Here is a 23,244-nt window from a genome sequence, read left to right on the forward strand (position 1 = left end):
TTTATCACACCCGCTCTTTAAAAATCACATATGTAGTAGGAAAGCTTTTAAAAGTCTCTTAAGAATTACAAATGTGAATCTAAAACACATGGGTCTAACCAAACACACATGCACACAAAAGACCTTTCTCAATAATCTATATTTTATGCTTTCGTCTTTTAGGACCATTCCACAGAGTATAGATGAAAGGTGTAGAACTTTTTAGTGGTGTGTGTTCAGTCTCTCTCTTTTTTACTTTGGGCATGAATAATACATGGTATTTACTTCAGTAATTTATTTTTAATCATCAAAGAGAAAATAATTCCTGGAAGAGTGTTTTATTGTAAATAGTATTAAACTGATAACCATTAGCAATTCAAAACTTACTGAAATCACTAGACAAAGGTAATTTTCTACCAAACTGTTTTCAAATTGAGGTGTTTTTTTGTTTTTTGTTTTGTTTTGTTTTGATTGATTTCAGAGAGGAAGGAAGAGGGAGAGATAGAAACATCAATGATGAGAGAAAATCACTGATCGGCCTCCTACATGCCCCTACCAGGGATTGAGGCCGCAACTTGGACATGTGCCCTGAGTGGGAATCGAACCACGACCTCCTTATTCATAGGATGATGCTCAACCACTGAACTACACTGGCCGGGCTTAAATTGAGTTTTGATAAAAAAATGTTACCCATATATAAAACTTAAAATATAAAATTAACACTAAGGGAGCAGTAATGGGAGAGCTGATTAAGAATATTGAGTATCTGACAAAGAATAGTTTATATCTAAAAAGAGCTATGGCCCTGACCAGTTTGGCTCAGTGGATAGAGCGTCGGCCTGTGGACTGAAGGGTCCCAGGTTCGATTCCGGTCAAGGGCATGTACCTTGGTTGTGGGCACATCTCCAATAGGGGGTGTGCAGGAGGCAGCTGATCGATGTTGCTCTCTCATTGATGTTTCTAACTCTCTATCCCTCTCCCTTCCTCTTTGTAAAAAATCAATAAAATATATTTTTTAAAAAAATAAAAATAAATCAAAAGAGCTATGAACTTTTAAAAAATTCTAGCAAAAAAAAAATGAAATACTTATAAAAGTCTGACAGTTATTACCATGTCTGGCAATTCTAAGTTTTCTCAAAATCTAAAAATTTCAAAATAAAATCATAAATAGGTGATGTTATTCATGTAGATTTTAATAACTGAACTATAAAATTGACCACCAACTCCATAATGAATGCAATTACTACAAAAACCAGTTTCTCCATTATATGCTGATGGTGGCAATACGTAGAACCTAAATGAAGTCTAGCAAACAGCACTTCTCCATCTTTAATCCTATATAATAAAAGCCTAATATGCTAAGTGTCTGGTTGACCAGGCGGCTGTTCAACCAACCAAAGTGTAATATACTAATGATACTAAGGCTGCTCAACCACTCACTATGAAGTGCACTGACCACCAGGGAAAAGACGCTCCAACGTGTAGGTTAGCTTGCTGCTGGGGTCTGGCCAATCGGGACTGAGCAAGGTGGGCCAGACATGCTCTGGAGCCCTCCTGCAGTCCCTCCCCAGCTGGCCAACCTCCCATGTCCCTCTCAGGCCCCGATTGTGCACTGGTGGGGTCCCTCGGCCTGGCCGGCACCCTCTCACAACCTGGGACCCCTTGGGGGATGTCAGAGAGCCAGTTTCAGCCCGATCCCGAAGGCCAGGCCGAGGGACCCCACTGGTACACGAATTCGTGCACCGGGCCTCTAGTCTACACATAAAACCCTGGAGATCTAGCTACAGATTCTGACTCAGTGTATCTGGACTGATGTTATGTGCTGCTAACAATCTCCCAGCCACAGATGCTGGCCAAGCTGTTGGTCCATGGACCAGATAAAGTTAAGTGTTTCAGTTCCTGTTTACAACATACCTTTTACTTCAATCAAATGATGCCATGAAACAACTTTGATTTTACAACTTAAAATGTACTATACTAGGTGTATCAGTTAATAATGCGGATTTTGTAATCAAAGAAAACACGATAATTTCAAGAGAAACATCGAAAGTGCTTTATTCAAAGTAATGTCCATCACTAGCTACACATTTCCCCCATCTTTCAGGTAATTTGTGGATACCGTCCCAATAGAACTTTTCTTGTTTTGAGGCAAACCATTCAGAGACCCAATTTTCCACTTCTTCATGTGTTTTGAAGTGCTGCTCAGAAAGTGCGTGTGCCATCGATCAGAACAAGTGGTAATCTGAAGGAGCAAGGTCTGGTGAATACAGCAGGTGGGTTAATACTTCCCAGGCAAGATCTTTTAATGCAGTGGTTCTCAACCTTCCTAATGCCGCGACCCTTTAATATAGTTCCTCATGTTGCAGTGACCCCCAGCCATAAAATTATTTTCGTTGCTACTTTGTAACTATAATTTTGCTACTGTTATGAATCGTAATGTAAATATCTGATATGCAGGATGTATGTTCATTGTTACAAATTGAACATAATTAAAGCATAGTGATTAATCACAAAAACAATATGTAATTATATATGTGTTTTCCAATGGTCTTAGGCGACCCCTGTGAAAGGGTCGTTAGACCCCCAAAGGGGTCTCGACCCACAGGTTGAGAACCGTTGTTTTAATGTGTCTTTAACTGATTTTGAAGTGTGTGATGGTGCGTCATCATGAAGCAAAATTACTTTGCTGTGTCTGCTAGCACATTCTGGTAGTTTCAGGATCAAAGCGTGGTTCAAACTGATTATTTGTTGTCGACAGCGATCAGTATTAATGGTTTCACCTGGTTTTAGAAGCTCATAATACACCACACCTTCCTGATCCCACCAAACACAAAGCACTGTCTTTTCCGAAGCGATTTGGCCTTGCAATCCATGTTGATGTTTGACCTGGATCAACCCATGATTTTGTGCATTTGGGATTCTCAAAATAAATCCACTTTTCATCGCCAGTCACAATTCGATGCAAAAAAGACTTTCTTTCGTGCCGCTGAAGCAACATTTTACCGATGACTTTTCGGTTTTCCATTTGTCTTTTGTTCAGTTGATGTGGCACCCACTTTCCTTCCTTTAAAATCTTTCCCATTGCTTGTAAACGATCAGAAATTATTTGCTGAGAAATGTTTAATCTTTCTACAAGTTGTTTTTGAGTTTGACATGCATCTTCATCCAATAATGCTTGTAATTGTTGGTCTTCAAACTTTCTTGGTTGACCTGAACATTCTTGTCTTTCACATAGAAATCATCACTTTTAAAGCATTTAAACTAGCATTCACAAGTATCTTGAGATGGAGCATGTTCACCATAAGCTTCCTGAAGTATTCAGCAGCACTTTTCTTCAAAATAAAGTAATGAATTAAAACTTCTCGCAAATGCTCTTTTTTGGGCACGAAATTCGACATTTTTAAATGTAAAAATATCTATTATGATGTTAACACCTTCAACAAATTTGACATATGAAGTTTTGAAGCTTCTTGTCAATACAACAAAATAGCATACATATCAAATCACATATATATCAACGTATGTGTAACTCCATCTATTGAAAAAAATCCGCATTATTAACCGGTACACCTAGTATGTAGGCTTTTAACTGAGGGAAATTTAAATTGACACTTTTTAAAGCTTCTACTCTTAATTACTATTTTGATGTATAACATTTTGTCCAAATCAGGTAAATTTAAAGATATCACCCATTGATATTTTTGGTAAGACCTACAAAACTATTTTCTAGAAAATATATGTAAAAACAAGTATCACTATATTAAAAGATTTATCAGATCTAACTATACTAATTATAGGACTAAGAGAAGTTATTTAAGCTATATGTGCTAAGTTTCCTGGTCTGTAAAATGTTAATAATACTTCTCACAGACTATGGGAAGGAGTCAGTGAGGGAATGCATGTACAATGCCTCCACAGCTCCTGGTGGTCAGTGGGAGCCATTGGTTAGGACCACTAGGTGTGATTACCATCTTTGACCTCTGAGCCCCAATATATGCCAACTCATAAACATGCCTCAACTCTACCCCACAGTCTTCCCCAACAGACCACATACCCATTCTTTCTCCAAAATGCGTTCTCCCTCTCCTGATTTCCAAAATACCCCACCTGGGTATTAGTATACTATAATTAGAATACTATACTAATAGTATTCTTCATTAGTATACTATAATTAGAATAAGAGTAACAAATGGATTAGAATTTTATTAAAAAAAAAAAATAAACTTGTACAATAAACCTTCCATTTTTAAAAAGTCAAGGAATTGCTTAAATTACCCAAAATGAACTAATGACAATGAAAAAATACATTTCTGGACAAAAAAATCTAAAAAATTGCAATTAAAAGTCATACCTCAAACCAGCACAGTGTTGGACTCAGTTTTCTGATATTCCACGCAGATTCAACCTTTATTTGTTTTAAAGAAAAGAATACAGTCACGTGAGAGATAGTCATATAAAAATAAAACAAATATATCCATTTATTCAAATAGCATGTGAGTAGTGTTGACATAAATATAAAAGCTAAGAAGTGTCTATGATTGCAAAAAATAAAATAAAATACTTGCTTTACTAAATGCAGATGCTATCAAAGGCAAGTTTCTGTCTATTTGGATTTTATTAAGTAAAGCTTTTCCACTAATAAGAGTCCCAGGGCACAAGAGCAAATGAGCACAGCTATGAAAGTAAAATTAAAGTAAAGTGATGCATTGCTCAATTTCTGTCCTTCTCAACTAAGTTACTTACTTCCCAAACATTCTATCAATGGTCTCAAAAATAATATTAATGTGTCTGTGGCACACAAAAAAGCTGCTCAAGAATTTGGCCTTTTCAGAGAATGCTTGTGAGAGTAAGTATATTCTAAAGAAGGTTTTGAAGTTTCAAGACTTCATAATTTCAAATATGCAAATACAAGAATAAATGTTATCGAGTAAAACTAAACACTCACTTATCTCCTCAAGCAACAAGCACTTTTTGCCAAAGAAAACATTTTCTCCAATTGCAGTATCTTAAAAAGATGAGTGGAAACAAAAAGCATTTTCAGTTATATTAGGCCCTTGATACACTCATTTATATTCATTTTGGAGTGAAATGCAAATCTCAAGAGTCTCTCTTGAAATTTTCAGAATCATGACAATATAAATCATCTTGGCACATATAAAATTCTAATCCTAAAACTATGATGTTAAGTGAGAACAGCAGGTTATATAATGCATACATCATGACCCAATACCATACATGCATACATACATGTGCACAATGAAAGAGAGTGAAAGAGATACATCACCTTTTAACAGTGGCTTTTTCTGGGGCTGAGGTTACAGGACATTTTAATGATTTTTTTCTTGTGTGTATTTCCCTTTACAATGATACGGAGTATTTGTGTATTTAAATTTTTAAGAAAGCTGAAATTGGTTTGGCTCAGTGGATAGAGCATCGGCCTGCGGACTGAAAGGTCCCAGGTTCGATTCCGGTCAAGGGCATGTACCTGGGTTGCGAGCACATCCCCTGTAGGAGATGTGCAGGAGGCAGCTGATCGATGTTTCTCTCTCATCGATGTTTCTAACTCTCTCTCTCCCTTCCTCTCTGTAAAAAATCAATAAAATATATTTTAAAAAAAATTTTTTTAAGAAAGCATGTACACAGCTCAAGAAATCATAAATAGCTGCAGTGCACATTAACCAGAAAGACTTTTTGTTGTTGTTTCCCAGCTTTTTTAAAAGTAGAAGTGAGAAAAATGTTTAGCTCTTCATTTACAAAATCAAATGTGGTTTAAGGAGAGCTATGATAAAGTCTGTGTTATTAAAAAAGAATATAATTTAAGAATACTAATGTACTTTACATTAGTACTTTACATTAGTATATTCTTAATAACAGACTAGAGGTCCAGGGTACAAAATTCGTGCACTGAGGCAGGGGGGTGTAATCCCTCAGCCTAGCATGCACCCCCAGGAGCCCTTGGGGGATGTCCGACGAACGACTTAGGCCCGCTTCAGGTCTAAGCCAGCAGTTGGACATCCTTAGCACTGCCACAGAGGCAGGAAAGGCTCCCACCATTGCCGCTGCGCTCGCCAGCTATGAGCCCCAGCTTCTGGCTGAGCGGCATTACTCCTGTGGGAGCGCACTGATCATCAGGGGGCAGCTTCTGTGTTGAGCGTCTGCCCCTGGTGGTCAGTGTCCGTCATAGTGACCAGTCGTTCTGCTGTTAGGTCGATGTGATATTAGCCTTTTTATTATATAGGATTTCTTTAAAACAGTGGTTCTCAACCTTCCTAATGCTTCGACCCTTTAATACAGTTCCTCATGTTGGGGTGACCCCCAATTTCATTGTTACAAATTGAACATAATTAAAGCATAGTGATTAATCACAAAAATAATATGTAATTATATATGTGTTTTCTGATGGTCTTAAGCGACCCCTGTGAAAGGGTTGTTTGACCCCCAAAGGGGCCGCGACCCACAGGTTGAGAACCGCTGTTTAAAAGATTCCTATACCTTGCACCTGCTAATTGACAGCTCCGAGAAAGAACATAAATGGGTTGATAGTTTACTCCTTGCCAAAGTCAAGTGTCTTATTTGAGCAATTTATCTCCTAAAGATCCTTTTTCTCTAGCCTCAGTTTTACTTCCCCTCTTTGCTATGTGTAAAGACTGATGCCAAGAGAGAAAAGAAAGACACCAAGTAAGCATTATGCTTCCATGTTGATACCCACCACCAACAAACATGTGCAACTCTGCCCCAAGCGTCCCCTAAGTAATGATCACCACAGGTCTTACTCTCTACAAGAGGAGTGAAGTACTAATACAGTTTACTCAGTGCAGGAGTCTCAGCCAACAAGCACAGACACACACGCACTTACGTTCCTCTCTCCTTCATTGACACGAGTCTCATAGCAATAGGCCAGAAGGATATCAATCAGACTATAGTACACTTGACGTTGGGCTCTTTTGTCCAGCAGGTAAGACTTATGGACAAATTTTCGCAGCTGACACTTCTCTTCTTCAGAGAAAGATACTAGAAGAAAATGTATTTAAAAATTAGATGTTGCATCCAGTTTTGTAGAACCCCCAATGTTGAAGATTTGTCAAAATTAGAACTTTGAGTATAGAAACTGAAATAATTATTTAATTCTAGATACATAAACAACTTTTAAACTAGACGTCACCGTTTTATTTTTTAAAATATATCTGTACTGATTTCAGAGAGGACGGGAGAAGGAAAGAGAGAGAGAAACATCAATGACAAGAGAGAATCACTGATTGGTTGCCTACTGGGGATCAAGCCCACAACCAAGGCATGTGCCCTTGACCTGAATCAAACCCAGGACCCTTCAGTCCAGCAGTCGCCAACCTTTCAGACCTCACCAACCACCAATGGTCCGCGGACCATCATTTGCTTCAGTCCACAGGCTGACATTCTATCTACTGAGCCAAACCAGCTAGGGCTAGACTTCACCATTTTATTAATAGCTTTGTGTTTGCTCAAATCCTACTAGGGCTAAATAAAGAAATGTTTAAACAATATCTATTGCTATTACCAGATTTCTTACACCTCTTTTTGCTAAAGTGTTCTGTATTCTTTTTTTTTTTTTAAATATATTTTATTGATTTTTTACAGAGAGGAAGGGAGAGAGATAGAGAGTTAGAAACATCGATGAGAGACAAACATCGATCAGCTGCCTCCTGCACATCTCCCACTGGGGATGTGCCCGCAACCCAGGCACATGCCCTCGACCGGAATCGAACCCGGGACCCCTCAGTCCGCAGGCCGACGCTCTATCCACTGAGCCAAACCGGCTTCGGCAAGTGTTCTGTATTCAAGGCATCTAAATGTCAGAGTTATTGACTTTAAAGTTACCATAATATATTTTGACAACAGAAAACATCTATAATAATAAAAGCATAATATGCTAATTAGACCGGACGTCCTTCCAGATGACCTTCTGAATGAAGCAGGGGCTACGAGGGAAGCCCGGGTCCCGGGTGCCAGAGGGAAGCCAGTGCTGGCAGCCGGGGGAAGGAAGGTCTACTCTTGCATGAATTTCATGCATCGAGGCTCTAGTATAATATAGCTAAGTAAAGTACTCTTTAAATATTCACTATTCATTTTTAAAGTTCTATATAAAAAAGTAGGAGTATTCTCATATATTAGTCCATTTAAGTGTATAGTATTAATATTCTGTATAAATAGAAACAAAGTTACACATAAATACACAAATATGACCACATCACACATGAGACTTATGGAAAGAGGATGTTTCTTTTCAACACAGTCATTTCCTTTTTCTTGTTCTGCTTGTCACCCTCTTTTCATCTTCATCAATAGCCCCAAGTTAAAAATTTAGTATATATACTAATTATTATATGTAACATATACTAACTTTTCTTTCTTTTTTTAATACGGTTTAGAACCCTGACCTTTCACATGGCTGGTCCTGGGTTTAGACCCCTGACCTTTCACGTGGCTGGTCCTGCAGTTTGGACCCCTGACCTTTCACATGGCTGGTCCTGGGTTTAGACCCCTGACCTTTCACATGGCTGGGCCTGCAGTTTAGACCCCTGACCTTTCACATGGCTGGGCCTGCAGTTTAGACCCCTGACCTTTCACATGGCTGGTCCTGGGTTTGGACCCCTGACCTTTCACATGGCTGGGCCTGCAGTTTAGACCCCTGACCTTTCACATGGCTGGTCCTGGGTTTAGACCCCTGACCTTTCACATGGCTGGTCCTGGGTTTAGACCCCTGACCTTTCACGTGGCTGGTCCTGCAGTTTGGACCCCTGACCTTTCACATGGCTGGGCCTGCAGTTTAGACCCCTGACCTTTCACATGGCTGGGCCTGGGTTTGGACCCCTGACCTTTCACATGGCTGGGCCTGCAGTTTAGACCCCTGACCTTTCACATGGCTGGTCCTGCAGTTTAGACCCCTGACCTTTCACATGGCTGGTCCTGCAGTTTAGACCCCTGACCTTTCACATGGCTGGTCCTGGGTTTAGACCCCTGACCTTTCACATGGCTGGGCCTGCAGTTTAGACCCCTGACCTTTCACATGGCTGGTCCTGCAGTTTAGACCCCTGACCTTTCACATGGCTGGTCCTGGGTTTAGACCCCTGACCTTTCACATGGCTGGTCCTGCAGTTTAGACCCCTGACCTTTCACATGGCTGGGCCTGCAGTTTAGACCCCTGACCTTTCACATGGCTGGTCCTGGGTTTGGACCCCTGACCTTTCACATGGCTGGGCCTGCAGTTTAGACCCCTGACCTTTCACATAGCTGGGCCTGTGGTTGGACCCTCCTTCCCCTTTCCTCCCCTGCCGTATTGCTAGTCCTGCGGGTAGACCCTGAGAGGGAAGGAACGGGCTGGAGAATAGCCCTTAGGCATCAAGCCCCCAGGACAGTGAGGTTCTGACCCACATCAGATACATCCGGCCTTGGCTGTGTTTCAGCTCCAAGCCCAGAAATGCAGCCAAACCAGACAAGCAACCCCATGGATGCCTCAGGACCAGCTGCCCCGACGCAAGCGGCCCAAGACCACCTCCCAACATTAAAAACCTCATCAATACCGTTTGTTGACTGCAAAAAGACTCCCCCCAAAATGCAAAGTGACCTTATTTCATGTGAAACATTTTCTAGTTTAGTTACTTTTAAATCTTCCCTTCTAAATACCCCACCCCAAAATCCTTATCTTCTGTGGGTCAACAACTAAATCATCCATGACCTGGCTCCTCTCAGAGGAATGCAAATCTATTACATTGTACACTTTCTGGGAACACAACAATGGGACCAGAAAAAATCTGCTGCATTCAAACCCTTGGTCTAAATGGCTAGCCGTGCAGTGGCTACAACACTCCAGTTGAGACTCACAGCTCTACAAATACTAAATATCCCTGCTAGGAAGTTCATTGACTATAAATGCGAAGTGTCATAACAAGCAGTCATGTGCCAGATTCTTGATCTGAAGTTAACCACTGAAAGACAACATGGGAAACGTGGAAAATCCATCCTCAGGAAACTGGATCTCAGCGGAAGCATAGCATTTAACACTTCCAATTACAAGCCTTTGGGGAGAAAGATCAGACCATGTCAAAACTGAAGAGATTAACGAAAGTATCTGCATTCTAACTCAGGGCTACGAAGAAAATGATGAGAATCATAATGGAGCCAAGAGGCTTATCTGGAACTGAAAACAACTGTAGCTTAATATTTTAAGACTAGAGACCCGATGCATGAAGATTCGTGCAAGAATAGGCCTTCCTTTCCCTTGCTGCAGGCACTGACTTCCCTCTGGCACCCGGGACCTGGGCCTTTGCTCTGGAGCCACCTCCCACTCACTCCAGCTGGCTCCGTGGTCGCTGCCCAGAGGCCAGGGCTTGTGGGAGGCTTGGCTTCCTTCATCGCTGGGGCAACAAAGGAAGCCAAGTGTCCCACCTGAAGGAAGCCAAGCATCCTGCCCGCTCTGGCCGGCTCCATGGCTCCAGCTGCCGCCATCTTTTTGGCTATGGGCGCCGCCATCTTTGTCGTGGAGTGATGGTTAATTTGCATATTACCCTTTTATTAGTATAGATGAGGAGGAGTCAAAGGCCCTTCACACTTGCACTGTTATATCTGTCTGGCAACATCTGACCAGGGAGCTTAAGAGGAAGGAGGCCTGGAGGTGAAGAGAGGAAAATGAGGGAAAACTAAAGCAGCAGCATGCTCCTTGATCCTTATTTCTTGGTTTACTTCTTTTCTCCCATATTTTATTCTGGTTTAGCACACTTCAATGTATTCCTCCAATTCTGGGGGCCTCAAATATTTGAACAAAGAAAAAAATTGAAAGAAAAATCTCACTAACAAAGAACTCCCTTTTAAAGCTTTGTAAATGCATAAAAATTGTAATTTCATAGAGAGCCATTCAATTCCTTGCTCTCCTGCCATTGATTTTACTCTATAATAATAATATTTCTGGTTGATTCCAAAATGGCGGCAGAGTAAGTGGAAGCTACACTAACATTCCTAGGACCAAACTGGAAATACAACTGAAATACAGAAAAACCATTCTGGAAATCAACTGAGGACTAGCTAGAGAGAACCCTGACAACCAAGGATGGAAAGTTGAGACCACATAGAGACTAGGAGGAATGTGAAGATGAGAAATGGTTAGCCGGGCTCCCACAGACAGCAGCTGAAGGTAGGGGCAGAGGGGGTTCCCACTGAGAACTTTGGGGTCTAAATGCCAAGCTGGGCCCCCCAGCTCAGAGCATCAGAACTGAGAAAGGTACCCATGTAACATCTGACTGTCAAAAGCAGCAGGGTTGCTGTCTGCCAGGAGAGATGGCTAGAAATGCAGGCACCCTCTTAAAGGGCCAATGTACAAAATTTCGTGTGTAGCCACTCACCTGGGGCTCCAGCACAGAGAGGACAGAGTGGACTGCAGCCGTGTGAGGAGAGTTCCAGCTTGGGGACTCTGAGGTTGGAGCTCAGAGGGCAGCCACCTGTTTTCCTGTGCTGAGTCCTTCCTTCACACTGTGGACATCTTTCGCCCGAGGATCTTTGCTGTCCAGGTGGTTTCTGATTGGAGGAAAGGCAGTTGTCCCATGCTGTTGGAAGACCTCTTTCCCACCTTGAGGTTGGTAGCCTGAGCCTCTCAAGACTGAGAACAATCAGACTGCTGGCAGAGGAGGGCCTCTGGAAGCTTTGAATCTTTGCCTGACCTCCTTCTGGGCCCAGGGATAGGAAAAGCAGACCCTGGTGCACATGTTGGTCCTTTCCAAAGGCACCCAGCCCTAGCAGAGGAGCCACTGGCTGTGGTTTGCTAATAGTTCCAAATGATACTCAGGGCCAGTCACTAACAGCATCTGATATTGTCCTGCACTAGAGGCTGGAAGTCCTAGCAGATCTACTTAATACACAGACACAAACCCAAACAGGCAGTCAAAATGGGGAGACAAAAAGACAAGCACCAGATGAAAGGACAAGAGAATTCTCCAGAAGAGAAAAATGAAATGGAGATAAGACATGGAGTTCAGAATAATGACGGAAAAGATGACCAACAGCATGAGAAAAGACATAGTAACTATGAAGAATGACATAGCACTAATAAAGAACACAGTGGAAGGAACACACAGCAGATTGGGAAAAGCCAAAATCAGTGAATTAGAAAACAAAGTAGAAAAAAAATCCACTCAATCAAAAACCCAAATAGAAAAAAATTTAAAAACAGGAGGACAGCTTAAGGGAGCTGTGGGAAACCATGAAACTTAACAATATTCACATTATAGGTATGCCAGAAGGAGAAGAAAGTGAGCAAGGAGTAGAGAACGTGTATGAAAAAATAATGACAGCCAACTTCCCTAACCTGGTAAAGGAAAAAATCACATAAGTTCAAACGATATAGAGTCCAAGAAAGAAGAACTCAAACATGCCCATGCCCAGACACATCATAATTAAAAGGCCAAAAAATAAAGACAAAGAATCTTAAAGGCAGCAAGTAAAAAGCAATTTGTTATCTACAAAGGAGCTCCTATAAGGCTGTCAGCTGATTTCTCATCCGAAAGTCTGTAAGCCAGAAGGAAATGGCATGAAGTATTTAAGGTAATGAAAAGCAAGGATCTGAAACCAAGATTATTATATCCAGCAAGGCTATCATTCAAAATAGATGGTGAAATAAAGAGCTTCCCAGAAAAAAAGGCTAAAGGAGTTTATCACCACCAAACCAGTACTGCAAGAAATGCTAAAGGCACTGCTGTAATGAAAAGAAATAGAGAGAGAAATATACGCATACAGAATTAAAATGGCAATAAGTAAGTACCTTCAATAATAACAGTAAATGTCATTGATGAAATATTCCAATCAAAAGACACAGGGCAACTGAATGGATACAAACACATAATCCAATTATATGCTGTCTACAAGAGACACACCTCAGAACAAAAGACTCACACAGGATGAGACTGAAGGGATGGAAAAAAATTTCCATAAAAATAGAAATGAAATAAAAGCTGAGATGGCAAGATTCATATCTGACACAACAGATGACAAAATAAAGGTCATGACAAGAGACAATAAAGATAACTATTAAAGGGATCGATCCAAAAAGAGGTTATAACTCTGGTAAATATATAAGCACCCAAAATAGAAGCATCTAAATATATAAAAAAAACTTCTGGAAGACTTTAAGGAGACACTGGCAACAATATAGTCATAGTAGAAAACTTTAACACTACACTGACTTCACTGAATAGATATTCCAGACAAAAAATTAACAAGAAAACAGAGACTCTCAATAACACACTGGATCATATGGATTTCGTTGACATTTATAGAACATTTCACCCCAAGGGGAAGACTATACATTCTTCTCAAGTGCACATGGGTCATTCTCAAAGACAGACCACAAGTTAGGACACAAAACAAGTCTCTACAAGTTCAAGAAGACTGAAATCATATCAAGCATCCTCTCAGATAACAATGGCAAGAAATTAAAAATCAACTACAGTAAAAGTACTCAAACATTAAAACATATGGAGGCTACATAGCATGTTATTAAAGAATGGGATATCAATGAGATGCAGCAAGAAAGTTCCTGGAAAATGCACAATAACCCCAAATCTCTGGGACACAGCAAAAGCAGTCCTGAGAGGGAAGCTCATGGCACTACAGGCCTACCTCAAAATACAACAAAAATTAATAATAAACTATTTAACCCTACAATTTAAAAGAATTAAAAAGAGAAAAACAAGAAAAGCCCAGAATAAGGAGAAGGAAGGAAATAATAAAGATTAGAGCAGAAATAAATGACATAGACATTAAAAAAAAAACAAAAAAAATCAATGAAACCAAGAGCTGGTTCTTTGAAAAGATAAACAAGATTGATGAACTGTTAGCCAGACTCATCAGGAAACAAAGAGAGAGGACCTAAATAAATAAAATGAAAGCAGTGAAGTAACAACTGATACCACAGAAATACAGATGATTGGAAGAAAATACTATGAACAACTATACTAATAAAAGGGTAATATGCTAATTAGACAAGGAGACCTTCCAAGAGACCGGACGTCCTTTCGGACAAAGCCATGGTGGCGGGGCCGAGGCAGAGGCGGTTAGGGGTGAGCAGGCCAGCAGGGCGGGCAGTTGGGGGCGAGCAGGCTGGCAGGGGGGGGCAGTTAGGGGTGATCAGACCGGAAGGGGGGCAGTTGGGGGCGATCAGGCCGGCAGGGAGAGTGGTTAGGGGCGATCAGGTAGGTGAGTGATTAGAAGCCAGCGGTGCCAGATTGCGAGAGGGATGTCTGACTGCCAGTTTAGGCCCGATCCCACGGGGGTCGGGCCTAAACTGGCTGTCAGACATCGCCCGAGGGGTCCCAGATTGGAGAGGGTGCAGGCCAGGCTGAGGGAACCCCCCTCCGTGCATGAATTTCATGCACTGGGCCACTAGTCTATATATATAAAACCCTAATATGCAAATAGACTGAATGGCAGAACAACCGAATAACCGGTCACTATGACGTGTGCTGACCACCAGATGATGTGCACAGAATACGGCAGGCATTGGCAGCAGGCAGCAGAGTGGGGAACATGACGGGTGTCGGCCATGGCAGGATGGTGGAGGAGGTGAGTGGGGGCGCCAAACAAAGGCAGGGCACCGGTCAGTGTCATTGGGGCAAGCCTCTGGTGGTTACTGAAAATTCTTTGCTCCCATGCACCGTGGTCCTGCCCAGTGCTCGCACCTGCTGCCGGCACCAGCCCGCTCGCACCCGCTGCCAGTGCCAAAGCCTCTGCTCGCACCTGCTGCTGACCCCCAGTGCCGGCCCTGATCATTCAGCACCATCAGTGAGTGCGAGTGGCAGCTGCCAGCCCCAATTACCCCTCAGGGCTTCTCCACCTCCCTCTGCTCCTGAGGGGTGATCGGGGCAGCAGCAGCCACCACTCTCACCCACTGACAGCGCCAGTCCTGCTTGCACCACTGTTGGCGCCAGCCCCAATCGCTCTGTGCCATCAGCAGGTGCCAGCGGGGCCGGCGCCGTCAGCACATGGGAGCAGCAGTGGCAGTAGCGGGGCTGCCGGCAGACAGGGGACCAGGGGCCATGGTGGGAGGGGCTGGGCAGAGGCGCAGAGGATGGATTGAGACGCGCCCCTGTGTCCACCACAGCCTTGTGGCCCATAGTTCCTTTCAAGGTGCATGAATTTGTGCACTGGGCCCCTAGTATGCCAATAAGCTGTGCAATGTGGATGAAATGGGCAAATTCATAGAAAAATACAATCTCCCAAAACTGAATTGGGAAGAACCAGGAAACGAATAGGCCAATAACAAAAGATGAAATAGAAGCAGTAACAAAAATATTCCCAGCAAACAAAAGCCCTGGTCCCGACGGCTTCATAGGAGAGTTTTAACAAACATTTAAAGAACAGCTGTCACCTATACTCCTCAAACTATTCCCAAAAAATCCAAGAGGAAGCAACACTCCAAGCTCACAATACCAGATTTCAAGTTATACTACAAAGCCACCGTAATCAAAACAGCCTGGTACTGGCACAAGAACAGGCATATAGATCAATGGAACAGAACAGAGACCCCTGAAATCGACCTAAGACATTACGCTCAATTAATATTTGACAAGAAAGCAAGAACATACAGTCACCTCAAGAGAGTCTCCTCAATAAAATGTGTTGGGAAAATTTGGTACATGCAAAAACAATGAAACTAGACCACCAATGTACACCATACACAAGAATAAACTCAAAATGGATAGAAGACTTTAATGTAAGCCGTGAAACCATAAAAATCCTAAAGAAACCATAGGCAGCAAAATCTCCAACATCTCTTGAGCAATATGTTTACAGATACATCTCCTAGGGCAGTGGCCGGCAAACTCATTAGTCAACAGAGCCAAATAACAACAGTATAACGATTGAAATTTCTTTTGAGAGCCAAATTTTTTAAACTTAAACTAGGTAGGTACATTGTTATTAACTTAATTAGGGTACTCCTAAGGCTTAGGAAAAGCCACACTCAAGGCGCCAAAGAGCCGCATGTGGCTCACGAGCCGCAGTTTGACGACCACGGTCCTAGGGCAAAGGAAATTAAGGAGAAAATAAACAAATGGAACTATATCAAAATAAAAAGCTTCTGAACAGCAAAAGAAGCCATCAACAAAATGAAACAAGAGCCCACCGAATGGGAGAACATATTTGGCAATGACACATCTGATAAAGGATTAATATCCAAAATACAGACAGTCCTCGGGTTACGTCGGACTCGACCTAAGTCATTTCATGGTTACATTGCCATCTCCCATTTATGAAAAAAAAAAAAAAAAGTTCCGTCATTTCAACATATGTACATATGTGCCTTATGTTTTTTATTATTTATTTACTACAAGTAAAGGTCAGGAATTGTTATCTTTCTTTAAAATTTTTTTTTTTACTGTTTCACTTCATTACTGCTGTGTATGTGCTCCATGTGAGTGACGCAGGTGCTTATGTAGGTGGGTTCCGACTTACAGTGAAAATCGCGTTATGTTGCGGTGTAGGAACGGATCTCCAACGTAACCCAAGGACCTACTGTATATAAGGAACTCACATAACTTAACAAAAGAAGACAAACAATCTAATTAAAAAATGGGCAAAGGACCTAACTAGATACTTCTCCAAGGCAGACATACAGACGGCCAAGAGACATGAAAAAATGCTCAAACTCACTAATCACCAGAGAGATGCAAATTAAAACAGCAATGAGATATCACTTCACACCTGTCAGAATGGCTATCATCAACAAATCAACAAATAACAAGTGCTGGTGAGGATGTGGAGAAAAGGGAACCCTAGTACACTGCTGGTGGGACTGCAGACTGATGCAGCCATCATGGAAAACAGTATGAAGTTTCCTCAAAAATTTAAATTTGGAAATTTAAATTTGACCCAGTAATCCCACCTCTAGCAATATATCCTAAGAAATTCGAGGAACTAATCAGAAGTAATATATGCATCCCGATGTTCACAGCAGCACAATTTACAATAGCTAAGATCTGGAAACAGCCCAAGTGCCCATCAGCAGTTGAGTGGAGAAAAGCTGTGGTACATTTACACCATGGAATACTATGCAGCAGTAAAAAAGAAGGATCTCTTACACTTTGAGACAGCATGAGGGGACCTGGAGAGTATTATGCTAAGTGAAATAAGCCAGTCAGAGAAAGACAAGTATCACATGATCTCACTCATATGTGGAATCAAAAGAACAAAATAAACTGATGAACAAAATAGATCCAGAGACATAGAAGCATGTCGCGCCATAGGAACAGATCTCCGACGTAACCCAAGGACCTACTGTATATAAGGAACTCACATAACTTAACAGACTGTGGAATCTCAGAGGGAAGGCAGTGAAAGATGGGTGGGAAGAGATCAACCAAAGAACTTATATGCATATATGCATAACCTGTGGACACAGACAATAGGGTGCTGAAGGCTTGGAGCAGGGGTGGGCTAGAAGGGTTCAGTGAGGGGTGGGAGGGATGAAACATATGTAATACTTTCAACAATAAAGATTTATCTTAGTAATAATAATAATTTCTAACTACTACAATATACCAAGGATGTTAAATACATCATCTTATTCAATCCTCATGACAACTCTTATGTGGTAGCTACAGAATTCCCACAGCAAGATCACACTGCCAGCCTGTCATGGACCAAAGCGTTAAACCTCAAGCCCTGTATTTAGCTTATAATTGATCCTTAATCCTATGCTTGACACATTTAGAAGAGGCATTTTCTGCACAACACAGCACTCAAGTTCTTCTAACTTAGGTCAGAAACCCCTGCTATCTTTAAAGGTAATTTTTAGAATGAATCACCACACTAGTTTAGCAGATTATGCTTTTTCTTGAAGCATCAGACTGGATATATGCTATGGGTCAGATGAAGATGAAGGGTAAAGAGGGCCAGTGGTTAAATACGCAGCCTGGCTTAATCTGTTAAAATTATACATGAGAACTCTGATTTTTAGGGCAACTAGCTCACCCTTGTGGACAGAAAACATAACTACACAACCACCACCTCATTAAAACACTGCACTAAAACTGGGGAAACTGATTCAAACCAGTAAATATCTTTGACTTAAGTTTGAGCAAATTTTCTGATCAGATCTACATGGCATATACAGTTATTATCTATATTGTGCTTAAACTGAAATATAAATCCAAGAATTTATTGAAAGCAATATAACAAGAATCATTATTTAAAAATGAGTTTTATGCAGCAGTCAATTCTAAAAGATTAGAGTAGCAATTTTTCAATCTGGTAGAAATCACCTAAACTCTAACAAAACCTAACTACAAAAAAAATTTCTGCAATATTTACTTTTTCTATAACTACTTATCGAGTACCTATTTTGTAACAGGCATAAAGTTAGACACTAAATATAGAATATATAATGGGCTATTGCTTTGCTATGCAGAAAAATCAAAATAAGACATGCAATAGAGACCCTATAGCTACTCTGGATTTAGTAATCAAAGGAGACAACTCCAGAACACTGCAAACAACCCAAAGTTTCATCAGTAGTCAACAGCACAAATGTCTACCAATCATGATACAAATACACAACAGAATACTGGAGAGAGATTAAAAATGTCAGCTATAACTATAAGTGCTAATTCAAATGATATACAACATATATCACAAAATTTTAAAAAGCAAGGTAAGAAGAGAATATGATTCTATATATATAAATCTCTTAAAGCAAGTATTTAGATGTGGGTATATACATTAAAAATATAGCCCTAGCTGGTCCGAATCAGTGTTGGAGCGTTGGCCTGTGGACTGAAAGGTCTAGGGCAGTGGTTGTCAAACTGCAGCTCACGAACCACATGCGGCTCGCACGTACAGTGCGATTGAAACTTCGTGGCCCATGCACAGAAGTCGGTTTTCGGCCTGGGCGAGTCTATTTTGAAGAAGTGGCATTAGAAGAAGTGGGGGGTGGACATATAGAGAAGATGAACGAAAGGAGATAGACAAAACAAGTATACAAGACGAGTGTGGATGGGAGAGTTGGAAGGGGTTGACCTCAGCGAACGTACCTCAATCAGACTGAGGACGTTTTTAGCAAAGGCCAGTTTAGGAGTACCCTAATCAAGTTAATAACAATGTACCTACCTATATAGTTTAAGTTTAAAAAATCTGGCTCTCAAAAGAAATTTCAATCATCGTACTGTTGATATTTGGCTCTGTTGACTAATGAGTTTGCCGACCACTGGTCTAGGGTTTTATCCTGGTCAAGGGCATGTACCACAATTGCAGGCTCAATCCCTGGCCTGGGTTGGGGCTTGAGCAGGAGGCAACCAATCAATGTGTCTCTCTCACATCGATGTTTCTCTCTCTGTGTCTCTCCCCATCCCTTCCACTCTCTCTAAAAATCAATGGGGAAAAAAAATCCTCGGATGATGATTAAACATTAACAGTAATACTTTCAGAAGAGAAATTTTAAGTGGGAGATTCTATATTCTATTTCACGTGTGTGTGTGTATTCCTCTTATTTAAACACTGAAATTTGGTTTTTAATATATAAATAAAGCCAAAAAAGTATGACAGAAAACATGGGCCTTCTACTCCTGATCTATCTGAAACTGTTATAATTCTAATTTACACTTAATATACCAACCTCCCACTAGAAAAGGCAGTAATAAAATGATCATTTAAGAAAGGATTCTGTGAATAATGTTTGCTTAATGTTAAATATGGCGTAGCCATCTCCTGTGATTCATGACCCCACCCCCAACCCCAGTTCAGCTTTCATTGGTAAAAACTGGTCCACCCGTTCTCTATAAGATGCAGGTATAAGGATAACTATCCCAACTTCTACATAAATCCATTTAGAAAAAAAACTGGGAGGACATATCAAATTCATTCAACAAAGGGAATAAAAACTGGGTCTTCTCCCACCATTCTAACACTCACATGCCCTTCCCACAAAGGAATGTTCAGATCTCTCAAGCTGCTTCCTCAACTACAAATGTCCTATGTGCTAATGCTCCTAAATTTACTAAATAAATAAATAAATAGTTTAAAAGGATTCCAATGATTCAAAAGTAAAACATACTCCAGAACAATTTAGACAAATAAGTCTAATGTTGAGTGGCATTTTCCAACCTAGGCTGAAGATCCCATTTCCAAAAGTAGCAAACCAAAAACATACCTCCTCATAGAGCGTATTTAAAAAAAAAAAAAATGAGCCTATGTTTTAGTTTCTTACCTAAAGCAGCATGATTTTCTTTCTCCTGACTCTTTTCCATAAAGGCCATCATCTTTGAATACGTATCAGTCCACCAAGGATTATACTGTAAAACCTGTTCAACTGCCTCATCTTCAAAAAAGTCGGCTCTGGGGAAAAACAATGAATGTTAGATGGGCTTGCTATACAGACTTTGGCTGGGTTTGATGTTTTCTAATTTATAACTCATTTCATTGCACTAGAAATACAGATCAATTCAGAGTACATTTCAAAGAAAAACGAGCACTACATTTAATTTACTTTAGTAATCATCATAAAATGAAAAGTAAGCAACTAACTAAAAGGATAGTTGACATTTATGATCTCTTACATGGGAGGTACACAAAAGACCAGTCTTGCCTTAAGGCAGCGGTTCTCAACCTGTGGGTCGCGACCCCTTTGGCGATCGAACGACCCTTTCACAGGGGTCGCCTAAGATGATCCTGCATATCAGATATTTACATTATGATTCATAACAGTAGCAACATTACAGTTATGAAGTAGCAACGAAAATAATTTTATGGTTGGGTCACAATATGAGGAACTGTATTTAAAGGGCCAGAAGGTTGAGAACCACTGCCCTAAGGGCCCGTCCCCTGCACTACAGTGGTGTGGGATGACGGGAAACCCAACACACAAGGGACTGAAACTTAGCACTTGTCCTATATTTGCAAATATCACAGATTCTGGTAAAATTACAACAAAGAAAAGAATCTTTTAACTCCACTAACAAAGAAAAATAAGCACTTGAGTAGAAAATTTAGGATACTGAATATCCACACACAGGCTACACACGTCACCATTTAGTTTGTGCACTCATATTTTCTACCAACACACAATCTATTTTATTTAGCTATGCTAAACCTAATAGGTCCTTAAATTAAAACTACTAAAAACGATAAAAATAATCTTTGTTGAGACCAGAAAAATACTTTTCCTTCACTTCACTTTCTTAGTTTTAACTGGAAAAGTAACTGCTATATTTGAAATAGCAGGACACTTGTTCAGAAAATATGCCTCATTCAAAGCTGGAAAATGGTATTCTTGGGGTAACAATGAGAAAAAGTATACTAGTGAAAAATTCATTTATATTTTAGTTAATTTGAAACTCAAGGGATTGAGGTTTTGATAAATTGGATTTTCTAGCTGATAGTTTTATGACCTTAAATACATTTTTCTTTCAAGTGAGATACTGAAATCTTTTTAAAATTAGAAACATCACAGATAACAAATTCTTCGTATGCGCGAAGTACTGTACTAAGTACTTCTCATTCATTATTTTTTTGAATCTTCAGATAATCCCCATGAGCAGGGGATACTCCCTGCCCATTTTACATGGGTGAAACCTGACGCTCAGAAAAGTTGTACACCCATGGCTACTGTCAAAAAACCAGTAAGCAGTGTGTCCTGAATTTGGACCTACTTAAGTCTTACTCCAGGATCCAAGCTAGCAATCAAAATATGTGTTCTATCTTTATGCTTAAGAAAATAAAGTACATATTGGACAAAACTGAATAGCAATGATCTTGAAACAATAATTCTCAATATCAATTTTCAGGCACACATTTGAGACTAGGATGAAGAAGTTGCTTTATAAACTAATCCTGTTAAGAGTCTCTCATTAGCCATCTGTGGGAGAACAAGGCCTCCTCTACTAGGAGCTGTACCCCCATGGACACCAGGTATTAGATGGAGAAGACATGAGAAGTCATAGGCTGTAGGAGAGTCTTTATTGCAGATCAAGTAGCCATTGCTACCAAGGAGCCATCAGACAAAACAGTTCTTCAAAGTAGTCTCACAAAGCAGCTGCAGCAGCCTTGCTTATGCAGTAGCAAACACAGGAGCCCTTGTAAGCACAGCAGCCATTCCTAACAAAGCAGCCCAACCAAGCAGCCAGGCACCGCTGCTCGGTAATATCAACTCAGACAAAAGAGGCTTCTTACCAAACAGTGACATCAATATTTGGGCTATGGAAAGGCACACCTGCGCAGTGCATACAGTAAGATTGTTGAGTCCTTGCTTTTGCACCTGTATATGGCAAGCTGGCCTTGGACATCCAGTGTACTCTGAATAGGGTTCCCACACCATCTCTCTCTCTCTTTTTTTAAATTAAATCTTTATTGTTCAGATTATTACAGTTGTACCTCTTTTTTCCCCCATAGCTCCCCTCCACCCAGTTCCCAACCCCCCACTGCCCTCACCCACCCCCACTGTCCTCATCCATAGGTGTACGATTTTTGTCCAGTCTCTTCCCACACCCCTTCCCCCATGAGAATTGTCAGTACACTCCCTTTCTATGCCCCTGATTCTATTATATTCACCAGTTTATTCTGTTCATCAAATTATTTATTCACTTGATTTTTAGATTCACTTGTTGAGAGATATGTATTTGTTGTTCATAATTTTTATCTTTACCTTTTTCTTCTTCTTCCTCTTCTTAAAGGATACCTTTCAGCATTTCATCTAATACTGGTTTGGTGGTGATGAACTCCTTTAGCTTTTTCTTATCTGTAAAGCTCTTTATCTGACCTTCAAAACTGAATGATAGCTTTGCTGGGTAAAGTAATCTTGGTTGTAGGTTCTTGCTATTCATCACTTTGAATATTTCTTACCACTCCCTTCTGGCCTGCATAGTTTCTATTGAGAAATCAACTGACAATCGTATGGGTACTCCCTTGTAGGTAACTGTTTTTCTCTTGCTGTTTTTAAGATTCTCTCTTTGTCTTTTACTCTTGGCATTTCAATTATGATGTGTCTTGGTGTGGTCCTCTTTGGATTCCTTTTGTTTGGGGTTCTCTGCACTTCCTGGACTTGTAAGTCTATTTCTTTCACCAGGTAGGGGAAGTTTTCTGTCATTATTTCTTCAAATAGGTTTTCAATATCTTGATCTCTCTTCTTCTGGCACCCCCATAATTCGGATGTTGGTAGGCTTGAAGTTGTCCCAGAGGCTCCTTACACTATCTTCATATTTTTGGATTCTTTTTTCTTTGTTTTTCTGGTTGGGTGTTTTTTGCTTCTTTGTATTT

The 23,244-nt window shown here is 40.6% G+C and overlaps 1 protein-coding gene across 1 annotated transcript in view; it reads right to left on the minus strand.

Annotated features, from left to right (window-relative positions):
* SHQ1 (SHQ1, H/ACA ribonucleoprotein assembly factor) overlaps positions 1-23,244 on the minus strand; it is a 95,373-nt gene that overhangs the window by 17,865 nt on the left and 54,264 nt on the right. Inside the window, exons 6-8 of the mRNA XM_070391032.1 lie at positions 20,201-20,328; positions 6,836-6,990; positions 4,331-4,384 (exon numbers count right to left, since the gene is read on the minus strand). Of these exons, the coding sequence (XP_070247133.1) occupies positions 4,331-4,384; positions 6,836-6,990; positions 20,201-20,328 (337 nt within the window). The remainder of the gene's footprint in view (positions 1-4,330; positions 4,385-6,835; positions 6,991-20,200; positions 20,329-23,244) is intronic.

Source organism: Myotis yumanensis, unplaced genomic scaffold, assembly GCF_028538775.1.
Source record: "Myotis yumanensis isolate MYYU_CA2020_CCGP unplaced genomic scaffold, mMyoYum1.0.hap1 SCAF_14, whole genome shotgun sequence".
NCBI classification, from domain to species: domain Eukaryota; kingdom Metazoa; phylum Chordata; class Mammalia; order Chiroptera; family Vespertilionidae; genus Myotis; species Myotis yumanensis.